Source organism: Acromyrmex echinatior, chromosome 5 (genome assembly GCF_024713525.1).
Source record: "Acromyrmex echinatior isolate Ae372 chromosome 5, ASM2471352v2, whole genome shotgun sequence".
NCBI lineage: Eukaryota > Metazoa > Arthropoda > Insecta > Hymenoptera > Formicidae > Acromyrmex > Acromyrmex echinatior.
This window is the reverse complement of record NC_141856.1, coordinates 14,139,428-14,152,604: the sequence shown is the minus strand read 5'-3', so window position 1 is coordinate 14,152,604 and position 13,177 is coordinate 14,139,428. Positions and strand designations below refer to the sequence as shown.

Below are 13,177 nucleotides of genomic sequence, written 5' to 3'. Positions count from 1 at the left end.
CTATAATCGTAAAATAAATCCGTTACGCGTTGCAGTTTGGCCAGTAATAAGATTGATCGGTCCTCCAATGCGCTATTGTTGAATGTAATGAAATTTAATTTAATCCACACTATTATAAATAGCTTGTAAATGAAATGGAGAATTGATGCCGCAAATCTTATTATCTTAACGAGAATATGACGAGATTAATTATAATAATAAAGTTTTCTATTTTTCTTGTATCGCAGCGTTAAAGTACACAGTTGGAAAATTTATATTAAATTTAACGTTTCATATTTCTCAAACGATTCACTCAAATTTTTATATTAATTTAATAAAGATGAATATGTTGAAAAATAACACAAATATTACTGTCCAAATTTATTTTTAAAAAATTAATAAAAAAAAGATAATACTAAATAATATAATCTTATTATGTTATTTATTATTTTTATGCATTCTGATATTACAAGAAACAGTACCCGAATCTCTTGCAGCGAGATTTTAATTTAATCCTGGAGAGATGTTTTAAAAATTTTGCATATAGTTTTGCGATGCAAATACGTGATATGTGACGCATTGTTGGAAGAGACGAGCTGTCAGAGCATTGACGGCGATAACTGAAAAAGCCGGGAAATGTCAGATGAGGGGGATGTTGGGACACGCGGAGGAAGGCAACGGCGAGGGACACGGCGCGCAAACCAGCCAGGGGCATCACGCATGCGTGTTCCTTATGCCTAAGCGCTATCGCTATCCATGCATGCTTCGAAACGCGCGAGCTCTCCATTCGTGCTGTGTCGGCTTTGGCCATCGAACGTGCCACGTCCTTCCGGGCCATTTCCCCAGCTACTGGACAAAATTTCAAATTCCTCCATCGCAAACTGTTCCAAGTTCTTGTATTCATGCAGGATTAAGATAATAACAATTTATTAGTGATAATTACACGCAAGTCATTTCGTCTCGGTCAATCGATAAGTTGAAGTTGATCAAGTTAGAGATGAAATTGCAAGGGTAAAATTGGGAATAAGGGAAAATTGTTGGTGACGTCAAAAAGTGACATCCGGTCGACGGTCGCGGGATGCAGTCGCGACGCGCACCAGCAACTTCCGAGGATATTTGGTGAACTGTCGATGAATCGCCGGTGAAAAGGTGCGCAGTAGATTGATCAGATGTGGCGTTAAGCCATAGGGTCGTTGCGCTTAATGCGGAGATAGTCGGAGGCCTTGATTTAGTTGTCTTTTTTTCGAAGGGATTGACAGCCAGTCGACAACATGCTGTCGACGGTCCAGTGTCACGGTGATGTACATCGGAATTATCACGCTTACACGGTGAGTCACTTCGAACCCAACGATCGAAATCATCGCTTGCTTTTTGCTCTCAAATGCTCTCAATCTTAAATATATCTATAATCTGATAATCTTTTGACAGTAGCGAGATTTGACGTTGCAATAACGAACGCGAGTTGATTCGAAAAACAAACACAATTCTGTTGCAAAAATTCATTTGCGTAGGTATGAGAAAAAAAGAATAATGTATAATATAATTTCAAATTAATGATAAAAACAGGTACACTTAGAGAAAAGTGTTTGGTATTTGGGATTATAATTGCATAAAATAATTATGATTAAGAGCTCCATTTTTATTATTATTACTGCTGTTAATATTATGTAATGTTAGTAATAATAATATGTAGTTCTTTCAAACATGAACAAATTGCGCTATAAATTATGATAATCAAATACCAATATAGTGAAATATTAATAAGATATAAATGATAAATAAAATACACATTTTTATTCAGTAAATGCAATCGCAATTATTGTAGTGAAGATAACTATTTTCTCACTTATTATTTATGTAGTAATAAAAATATTAAAAAAAAACTAAAGATTTTCAAGCAATGTGTGTAACTATTACTAATAGTACAATTGACTATTTGTGTGGTTAAAACTATATGTGGTTATCTCAAAAAATGACTTTAAATTATAGTTAAATTATAATAATTGCAACTATATTTTCATTTACAATTAGTGTAATATAATTCGATAGAAGTTACATTTCTATTTGAAAATAATCTTATGCATTTAAGTAAATCAAGATTTTTTTGTAATACAGTAATAATATACATTAGAAAATTGAACCAGATTATTTACAAAATTTTCCGTAATATGGAACATTTTATAAATAATTTAATTCAGTGTTTTCAAATTGTCTTTTTATATTGTATAAAGATACATATAATAAGATAAATAATTGAATCGTTTAAGATAATATATATATGTATGTTTCTTACATTTATTTAAAAATATAAAAATAATAAGCTGTAAAAATAGTAGCTGTAAAAGCATTATGTCATAAAAATGGATAAACAAATAAAGAATGTGTTGCTAGTATAATCTATATTCTGGTAGAATATTCGAAGAAGTAATGACGATGATGTAAGGTAATGGCAACGGTGTGTTACGTTATTCTGAGAAGTTCTTACATATAACACATTTGAAATAAGAATCGTTTCGATGAAAATTCATGACACATTGCTGACTGCAGAGAAGGTCGCGAAATATTAAGAATGCTATAAATCGCAACATCAAATCTTTTTATGAATGTCGGTTGATAATAACTTCTTGCCTTTTTCAAAATAATTTGTTTTCCTTCTCGTGTCCCGTAAAATTTCCGCAAAAATTCAGAATTTTACGGACAAAAATTATTTGTAAATTTTTCTTTAATAATTCTTGACAGTTGTCGACACATTTCGACGCAGTATTTGAATTATTATTTGTATACATATGTAAAAATCGCTACAATATAGGTAGATAACGTTATGCAATGCATTCTCACTCTTCTGTATCGGATTTTTATGACAGACTTTTATCAAAATTGAAGTCGATTTTTGTTTGGCGGAAATTAGATAGGAAGTCCGATAATAAAATATGAAATGTCTATCATTAAACATTAAAAATACATATTTTGCCAACGTAATTTGAAATAATATATTTTGATAAAAAATCATTTTTAATTCAATTTGGAGTATATTTAATTAATTTTGAGCAAATTTTACTTTACGTATGTTTATTTAATTAAATTCAATTTGAAGACAGATTATCGAAATGATTAGTGATAATTTTTTTATTTTTGCCGAAAGGCAATTTTTCATTCAATTTTTATTAGGAGATACTTCTTGAAAGACCCACATTATAACATGGTGTAGTCGAATTAATCTTGTATAAGAATTCAATTTTGGAGAGCGGAGAACATGAAATTTCTTTCTTATCGCTGTTGTATATAAGCTACAAAATAATTTTGGTGATACCACAAAGGTGTGGTCATAATACGACGTTTAACAATAATCTTTGGTATGCTAGATCAATTTTCCTCAATTTCTTTTAAAATCCCGTTTATATTCGGTCGGCCACGGATAAGTATCGAATACATATCGCGACCTTACGGCGCCTTGCGTCATTCATCTATTCTCGTTCGACTTTATCGCCAGCGCAAAGAACGCGTTCATCCTGGCGTCACGCGGAATTTTAAGACGGTAATTCCGTAGACTTGCGGAAAGTATGTGGAATCGACCATCGCACGGATATCGGATAACAGATTCGATATCCGAATATAAGCACGCTACATAGTCCTCTTTGAGAATATAAAGAACAGTTGCTTCATCTCTATTATTGCGTAGATTAAAAATATCAAATGTCAGCGATTTTATTATTTCGCAAAAATATGTTTTTTTCAAACTGCTATCCATTACGTCAACAAAATATTTACCTATATATATATATATATATATATATATATATATATATATATATAAACGAATAAATACATATATTACAAATATAGGTTACGGATTTATTACAAATAGAGATTGATCAAAGAGAGTTTGAAGAGTTGTTGCAATTTTTCACGATCGACAGTGCAACAAGAAAAACGGGGAGAAAACGAACGCAAACTCGATAGCGCTTGCGACTTAAATAATATCTTTTTTTTAAAGTTATCTGGCAAATTGCAAACTAAAATATTGCGATCCATCAATCAGTAATCGCCGATAGCACATTCTTGACATTGATTTATGAAATTCTTATCATTGTATTTCTACAACAATTTATACGTATATTAATAATAATGTTTTGATTCTTTTTTTGTTCTCTTTTTTTTTTATTATCACGTTTTTTATTTATTCTGTTATTATCACGCGGAAATGTACAATGAATTCCAGACTAGATTAAATGAATTGGCAACCATCTACATATTGTCGATTCATCCTGTATTAGAACTGAGAAATCATAAAATATGATGATAATATACAAAAAATTTTAATAATAAAGAGAAATAAAAAAGAAAAAAGATGTATCTATTATTAAAGTAATTAATATGCAGTATTTACTTTGTTCTTCAATTTTATTTTTTTTATATTTTAAATTTAAACGCTTTGTATTGATTCTTTATTTTGTCGTTCTTAACGCTTTGATACAAACGCTTCCCAATCGTAGCTTAACGAATCACTGTTGACCTATAACAGCTTGACGGAAACGGTCAGGCTCGCAAGGTGCGTCAAATGATTTAAGTTTCCGCCCAACACGTGAAACAACATAGGAAAGTATCGGGGAATGTTCACAGGATCCAAGGCGGATTTGCGGCAGGCAGGGTATGCAAAGTCGTAAAAATGTGTTGCTCGAAATTCTTGGGGATGCTCTTTGACCTATTTGATCCGTCATGGGAAATGTACGTAGTTCGTAACACGTAGTTATTAACAATTCTGTTTTAGACCCGTTATGGGAAGCATACGTGCGAGCTGTAATGTAATATGCAGCAATTTCAACTGTTAACAATTCCACTTTAGTCCTTAATTAACAATTAATTCGCTTCTACACGTAATTCCAATTTTATTTCCATATATTTTATGATACATGAATATTTCGTCTGGGAAACATTAGTATGCTCTCCAAATTCAGCGATTTGTTGCTGCTTTTAATTTTTCCAATATGAATCACATTCTGCGTTTTTTGAATACGCAGAATTTAAAATATCATTATATTATACCGTACGTGCGTAAAATATTTATACGAAAACTCATATTCTTTTCCATGAGTACAATTATCAACGATACTGCATCGATCGATCGACATGCAATTGCAAAAGAGCAAGAGACGAAGACAGGCTGGCAACGGACGAAGACAGGGACACGTCAAGTGTGCTGAACTGGTTTCTCGACGATGCACTTTGATTCGTCTGTTATGCACAGTAATTGGCTGTGACATTAGGCCCTTTACACGCCTCGTCGAACAAATGGAGGCAAATCGCGGGCGACGTTCTTGTACGGAGTTCTCTCGTGTTGGGACATCAATTAGTGACTCGACAACAAGTTCCTCGCTCACAAATAAACGACCTTTCGAAGGATGCAGAACTCTGCATATTCTATACGATTCTCAATGAAACAATTAGATGATATACTACCGTGATCATTGTATTCAATCTTACAACACGAATTTTTAATTTTTTTAAAATTTTGAACCATCAAACTAGATCAAAGATAGGCTTTCAACATTATCATACAATATTATTACGCTTAAGTTATTTTAATCTATACTATCGCTCAAAAATTTCAGCACTCTTCTTAAATTTATGTAAATTTAAATAATATAAAAAATAAAATATAAATATAGTTTGCATGTGTTATGTTTTTAAATAAATTTATTACATATTTTCATGGAAATTAGAAAAAAGTACTTTTTTCTCAGTAAAATCATTTTTTTTCTCAAAAGTAATTTTTTCTCAGATATTTGACTTGTTTAAGTTTAATCTCCTTGGATTTTGATAATAGAAGCTAAACTTTTGGATTCTGTTGAGTATATTGTTTTTATTCTTTTATTATTATATTATAGCCGTCATGTTATTCAAATGTTTATCGATATCTAGCACAAAATTTCAAACTGATATTTTTTTCAACTGATATATATTGTACATGATATTTGTCTATTTGAGAAATTGATAATTTATTTATAATTATTTCTCGGCAATTTACGACTTTATTGAATACTTTTGAAAATAAGAGAATATGTTTTTATTATAATTTGGTATTTTATGAATGAAAAATGGAATTGCTAACAAAAACATAAAACGTGCTGAAACTTTTGAAGGAAAATGTAATTTAATTCAACAATAACAAAAAAGATAGAACAATATTGACAGCTGTACAAACTACAGTAACTCGCTAATCCTAAAAATAATATAAGATTTAATGAAGATTGAAGATAATATTATTATAGTAGAATTTCATATTACTCGGAATAATATTTGCGGTTATAAAAGCCCAACGTCGCAAAGTAGTTTGTAAGTCTTCGTTATCGAACGTGAAAAACTCTGCTGTTAATGCCAACGACCCGCTTTCTGGGCGGTCAGTGAATTCTCTGAAAGAGCGTGTGTCATTAACGCGGATGTTCTGGCCACACGCGAATGAAATACGCGAATGTATCTCGTAAACGGCACGTGATTCAATTCTGCTATCGTTGCATTCATCTACGGAGCGTTTCTTGTATGCTACAAGGGTTTTGATATTGCGAGCAACCGGAGTCCCAGATTTTCGCAGGAAGATCTGAAAACTTTTATAACTTGCTCCAAATTGATACTTGTACTTATTACGAAAACATTTGCCAATTGAGATTAAAATATTCTAATCTAAAATTTTATTTATTTAAAAATTAAATTTAATAATTTCATTATGAAAATATAGCACACATATATATATATATATTCTTTTTTTAAGTCGAATTATGTACTGATAAATTTGCTACAAACTTGCAATAAATTTTTATACGTTTTCTATAAAAATATTCCGCTTAAAACGATTCGATTCGTCTGCTTTTAATTTCAATCAGAACTCTTGGGGAAACACTCGATAAAGCGCGTGGTCGTACATTGAGAAAACGTAAGTAGTTGGAACCGTTCCGTGTTCGTCCTTTTTCCTGCGGCCACACGCGACGCGGGCGATTTACCGCTTCGAAAGTAGAGGGTTTTCGATAGTTGGCGCGAATCCAAAACTTGAATCGAGACTACGATCTAGAACGAGCGAATGGTAGCATGCAATCGAGGCTACAAAATTTCCGGTGATCGCATTTTTACTATACGTTCTACGATAGGGATGAACTCGTGAGAGAAAGGAGAGAGAGAAAAAAAACTGTAACTACGACGGTCACATTAGATTTCATTTATTCGCGCTCATGAAAAAAGAGATAAATGGTCTTTTGTGAAATAGCTGAAAGGAAATATAGTTACACTTCTATTTCATTATTCCTGTCAACGTAATGTACTGAATTAAGTAAGGTATTGAATGAGTAAGGTAATTGAGTACGAATTTAAAAAGTTCGTATTAAGAACAATTTAACGTGCACTCATTATCACGAATTATCCATTATACGACAGAATAAGGTCGAGATAAATATATTCCCAGGGTGTATATTCATTTTAGAATTAAAATAACTTTTATTTCTCATGCGAGAGGTTTATCATTTTTTTGTCGATGAGCAAGGATTTATCTCTATTACCGCTAACGATTTTATCATGCTTAACAAATTAAGACCGAATAGCTTGAAATTGAGACACGCTATTAACAATCAGAAACATGAAAGATCTGAACTAGCGTGCTCTCATGACCGGGTCGAAGGTCAACGATAAAACGGAACTATAGATAAGCTACGGCTCCTTTCGACGGCGCTCTTTATGATCACTATCATCCTCTTCTTTATGTCGTATTTACAGCGAAGTATTGTATCATTGAAAAACCGTCCAAGTCGCAAAGAAATTACGACAGCGTAAAGGAAGAGAGAAGAGAAACTTGCAAGCGGAAGGGAGGGGAACGGATAATGAAATGATAGCCATCGGCATTCTGTGCTCGCGTGCGCGCGTATTTATATCGATGATCGTAAAGGGCGTCACTTCCTGTGAGATCACTCGCGAATCTTAAGGCGGGAAGAGATGAAAGGAGAGAGGAGAAGAACGCATATTTCCTAGAGAACACCGCGACATGGGTAAAAACCTGACTTTACGTAATCGTTAGCTATTAAGTCAGCGCTATGCAATATGTACGCGCACATGTATATGTGTGCGTGTCCACGTCTTGTCACATCACATTTTGCTACAAGGCTTTCATATTGGAGTCGACACTAATGCAGCAAAGATTATCTCTTGCCGGTAGGTGCCTTTGATGGACTGAAAACGGATCTTACGAAACGCTCCGCTATATCTAATCTAAAAGATTTTACAAAATATCGAAGAAATTGGAGGACTAAAGTCATTTTACGTAATAGCTCTGTGCCACGAGTCACCATCATGACCCCTATTTCCGAATAATCTGACTTTGAAACACTTTGACTGAAGTGTTATATAAGCATCATTTTCAAAAAGTAGATCAGACGCGGGGTGTTTTATTTGTATTAAAATTCAGCGTTTTATCCCACGAGATGATGTTATCGAAGATGGCTTATTTAAGATGAAAGTCTGACAGAATTTTAGCAGCTTTCTTACAACTTCTTCTAAATTACCAAGCATGGCTGAGAGCAACTAAGCCTCGAATTAAAGTCTTCGTGAAGTTTAATGAAAAGATAAAAAGAAAAAAAGAATAAGTTTATTTAAAATTATTAAAGAATTAACGATAAACATGTGAAGTTTAGAACTTATAAATCTTTCGCTCGTTTCGAGCTTTTCAGCGTTACGTTCTTTTCAGAGACAGTGCTTACTGTACTGGTTATTGTACTTGTGAGTAAACGAGAATCCATTTGCATAGAAACATGGGTGATAATGATTACCGATCGGAATTTACATTCTACACTTCCAATCGGCGTCTTGCCACATATCCGCTAACGTAATACGGCGTGACTGTGAATACCATTGTCATTCCATGCTCTTTCCTCATTCCGGTATCACGATCCATTCGCTGTGCAAGAGCTACCCGGATAATCCGTGCTTTCCGCAGCTGCGCTCCAATTGATCCCCAATGCGATTCTTGATTGTGACGTTCGATTACAAGGCATAAGTCAATTAAGTATGGATTAGCCAATCGGATACGCCAATTAATCCTTTCGCGCGATTCGTTTCTCAACGAGCATTACATTGATCTTCGTATTCTAAGCTAAACGTAGTACACGGTTAAGTCATATTTATTATCGACACTATTAGGAATAATTATCTTTTTTCCATTGAGATTGAACTTTTGCCGATTTTTGTAATGATATTCCGTATAGCATTAATGCAAAAGTCCATTATCGTGCTAGTCATTATTATTAGCGTCTTCTTATGCTATTTTATTTTAGTCTTTGATAGAGATGTAAACGACGGAAAAATACTAAAATTTTAGGGTAAAAAACTCGCAAATTAATTCGTTTTCTTCCTTTTACTTCGACAGTTTTTTACTCGGATATTTTTTTTTAAGTCATTTAGATCTGTTCGTATTGCTTGCAATTCCCCAAAATTTTTGCACTTAAAGTGATATTATTAGAAAAATAGATTCGGGCGTTGAAATTAGAGAAGGCACAGATGATAAATGCAAAGAGTGCAACGCAAATAGACCTATTAAATAATTATTATCTCATCAAGAATTGCAACAGCCAATAATACATGTTTCCGCTTCAATATCAAAGACAAAAGTATTAAAAAGTATCGAAATAACAAGAAAAATAAATTCTACTTTTTCTTCTACATGAGTTCTAAGATTTTTCATGAATTTTATGTAATTTGATTAAAAATATTTTTTTTTACAATAAAAAACTAGTTTTTTTGCTTGATACTTTTCTCCAAACTAAAAAATACCGTTTTTTTACATTTCTAGTCTTTGATCATTCTGCTGTTATCAGTATTAATTAGTCTAACCAAGATAAATCAGATTCAATATTTCGAATTGGCGCAAAGATCCTGCGTTATCATACGCGCCGTTCAATATTATTAGTTTTTTTATGCTGTTTTATTTTAGTCTTTAATCAGTCTACTGTTTTCAATATTAATTGACCCGACCGAGATTAGTAATGTGTCAGATTTAATGCATACGTAATCGTAGCAAATATTTTTAGATTGATTGATTTTTAAATTGATGTTTCATGAAGCATATGCAAGAGGAAAGCTTTTTTATAAAATATCGGAAAAACATTAATTAATTCTAAAATTATAAAGAATTTAAAAAGTCAGTATTACGTAACTTCTTGCCGAAAAGTGATTGCAAATTGAATATATCTTTAAATTAAATTTAAATCGTATAAATAGAATACGTATAAAACAGTATTAATATTGCAGAGAGATCCATACGCTTCTTTTTATTAAGCTTGATATGTGAATCTTACAATAAATTACATATATGCCAATAAATTTGACGATAAATTCGTTTGGATTATCATGAAAAATGATGGAAGTTTCCGTAATTCTATTTAATGATTGGACTCATCTCACATGGTTGAACCGTCGCTTTTTCTGTGACAGTAAAACGCATCATTTCTAATCAAATGCATTGCCCATTAAACATTAATTAGCGATTTAATTCGTAGAAACATATTTTAAGCGATTGATGTCCATTTTTATCAATGTAGATATAACTTTATCTCAGTTTATAATCTACTTTATATATAAAAAAAAGTAAGTTAAACCGAGATTAAAATTAATCTCTATTGAAATAAATGCAAATCAATTATAGCTCAATTGTTCTGCGCTTATTACCGTTCTGCAGTAACGACTTACATAATATTATATTATTCATATAATATGTTAGATTGTTAAATTTTTTTAATCTGTAAACTCTCTCTGTGATTTTAAAAACGCGCAATTTTGTATGCGGCATACTGATTTAGCGAAATCTAAAAATACAATTTTTATATCGCATCTCCATAATTCACTACTCATGAATGTAAATTTGAGCGAAAGGGATCCTATCCGACTTTTTTATAGTCGGAGCTATGCTATTCGCATTTTTACGCGATGGATTTAGTAATCGCGTAGCTTTCGCAATTCAGACGGAATCTGGACTCGCAGACAGAAACAACCGGCGATATATTCCATCTGTGATCTTTCGCCAAGGACATCTTTGTGTTTATCCAGTTACCTAGGCCTGGCCTCCATGTTTCATCTACGAAGGCCTATAAGTCCTCTTTATACAATTTATTTTATCATAAAATGTTGTTGGTATTTCTTTCGCTTGAAAATTAACGTGTTACATCAAGGCGGACGAATTGCCACAAAAGCCTTTAAATGTTCTTCTCAGAAGGCCGTGAAGTGCAGATATGGTAATATTGAAACAGCATTGACTTGCTGTTTTTTCATGCACAAATTACCAAGCAAAATTTCATGTTTAACGTTTTAATTTATTGTAATATAAAGTTGTCTGATTATATCAACATTGAATTTATCTTTTTTATATTAATAACAAGAATTTTTAAAATAGTTTGTTATATATTTAAATAATTATCACATATATCTTAAATTTAGATGAAAGAAAAAGTAATCTTACTCTCTTAACGTCAAATTCTCGTCAAAAGAAATACATCTATATGTTATCACAATTTTACCGTAAAAGCTTGACCTAATTATATCGAAAGGGTGCGGTATGTCAAGTACACGAAGTCATTTCGCACGTGTATAATGAAATAGCTCTCGCAGAGGTATTTCATCATCCGAAATGAAAATCTTGTTAGAAACACATTAAAAATTGCATCCAGCGTCGCGACGCGAATCTCATTCTCTACGATCTCCCTGCCGAGCTACAAATTAGCAAGTTCAAGCGCACGTCCTCGCGTTACGCGCAAAATGTAGATGTATGCGCAAAGTAAATGGCGTTGGAGAAAATAGCGTGCATATCACCAGGTGGCCTAATTGTATTCCATGGGAGTGGCACACTCGACCCACTCGGCTGTGCTTTTCCTTATCGGCGACGCGACCGCGCAGAGACGCACGTGGCAATTTAAAGTAACGTATCCATAACATATAGGAATGAATAAAACTTTGCAAATAGATCGAAATACATTTAATTTCTCGTTCCATTAAACGAGAAACAAAGTTTCTTAAGAAAAGTCATTAAGGAAAGATCGATTTCTAATTGGACGATAAAAATTCCCAAAGTTTGCAAACAGTATTTGATATTCTCTCTCTCTCTCTCTGTAGTAAAATTTGCGCTGAGGCATTATTTTAATTGAAATAAAAATATTGTTGATTATTTGTACACTCTAAAAAATTTCAGTGTGGATTTAACACCATGCAGTATCTTGTGTCTATATAATTCTCACTGTTAATATCAATAACAACAACATGGTGTGGATTTATAATCCCTAGTATTTATATCAACACCATCATGGTGTGGATAAAAATTTAAAATTCGTAGTGTTAAAATCCACATTAAATTGATATTAATATTAACATCGACATAAAAAAATTATATTATATAAACACAAGGCATGTTGTTAAATTCACACCGACATTTTTTTAGAACGATACAAGATTACGTAACGAGATATTAATATACGAAAATTCATAAACGAGATATTAATGAAATACATAAGATAAAGATATACGTGTATATCTTTAAGCATACGGACTATGTTACATAGCAATAGATTATGTACGTCGACATTGCGGCGAAGGGTAATTTAGACGTTAAGATAAATTTCATAAGCCCGCATCATCAAAGTCCCATTCGCCGAGAGACCGATCTGCGGCCGCTCTTCCGGCTCCCAGCTGAGTGAATATTTCGAGGGATCATCCACCGACATAAATTCCGCGCGGGGCAACGTGGCCTAATTATATTTCAAGGGAGTGGCGGTTCAACCACTCGGAGGTGTCATCCCTATATACCGGCTTGCGCCGGAAGTTCACACGCTCGGAGGAGAGCATCCGCGCGGCGCAGGATCGGGCCTGCGTGTAACATCGCAACGCCGACTACGGTCACCATGGTTACGTGTCAAGTTCTCTCATCCCCTCTGCCACCCCGCCATGGACCATCCCGGTCTGCCGGGAGAAATGCAGGCTTTCAACCCTCTGTATACCCGCAGCGCCGGGGCGGCTCCCGTGCGGTGCAGACGTTCGTTCCGGTTGTTCCTAGATCGTGTTACAAGACTAGAGAACTCTCGTCTTGGTCGTTTCAAGCGTGTCATCGTTTCCTTACGTTCGCAACGCTTTAAAGAGAATCCGAGAAGAGTCATAAATGATGGTATCGAGCGGTGAGAAGTGG

The 13,177-nt window shown here is 33.5% G+C and overlaps 1 protein-coding gene across 12 annotated transcripts in view; it reads left to right on the top strand.

The window, feature by feature from the left end:
- The window catches only part of by (focal adhesion protein tensin), a 192,927-nt gene that overhangs the window by 128,978 nt on the left and 50,772 nt on the right, over positions 1 to 13,177 (top strand). The window contains exons 1-2 of one of the 12 annotated variants that reach the window (XM_087406533.1): positions 474 to 1,128; positions 1,229 to 1,307. The exons of the other annotated variants lie outside the window; for them this stretch is intronic. Of the exons in view, the coding sequence (XP_087262659.1) occupies positions 1,251 to 1,307 (57 nt within the window). The 5' untranslated portion in view covers positions 474 to 1,128; positions 1,229 to 1,250. Of the gene's footprint in view, positions 1 to 473; positions 1,129 to 1,228; positions 1,308 to 13,177 lie in introns of those variants that run through there. 12 annotated transcript variants of the gene reach the window in all.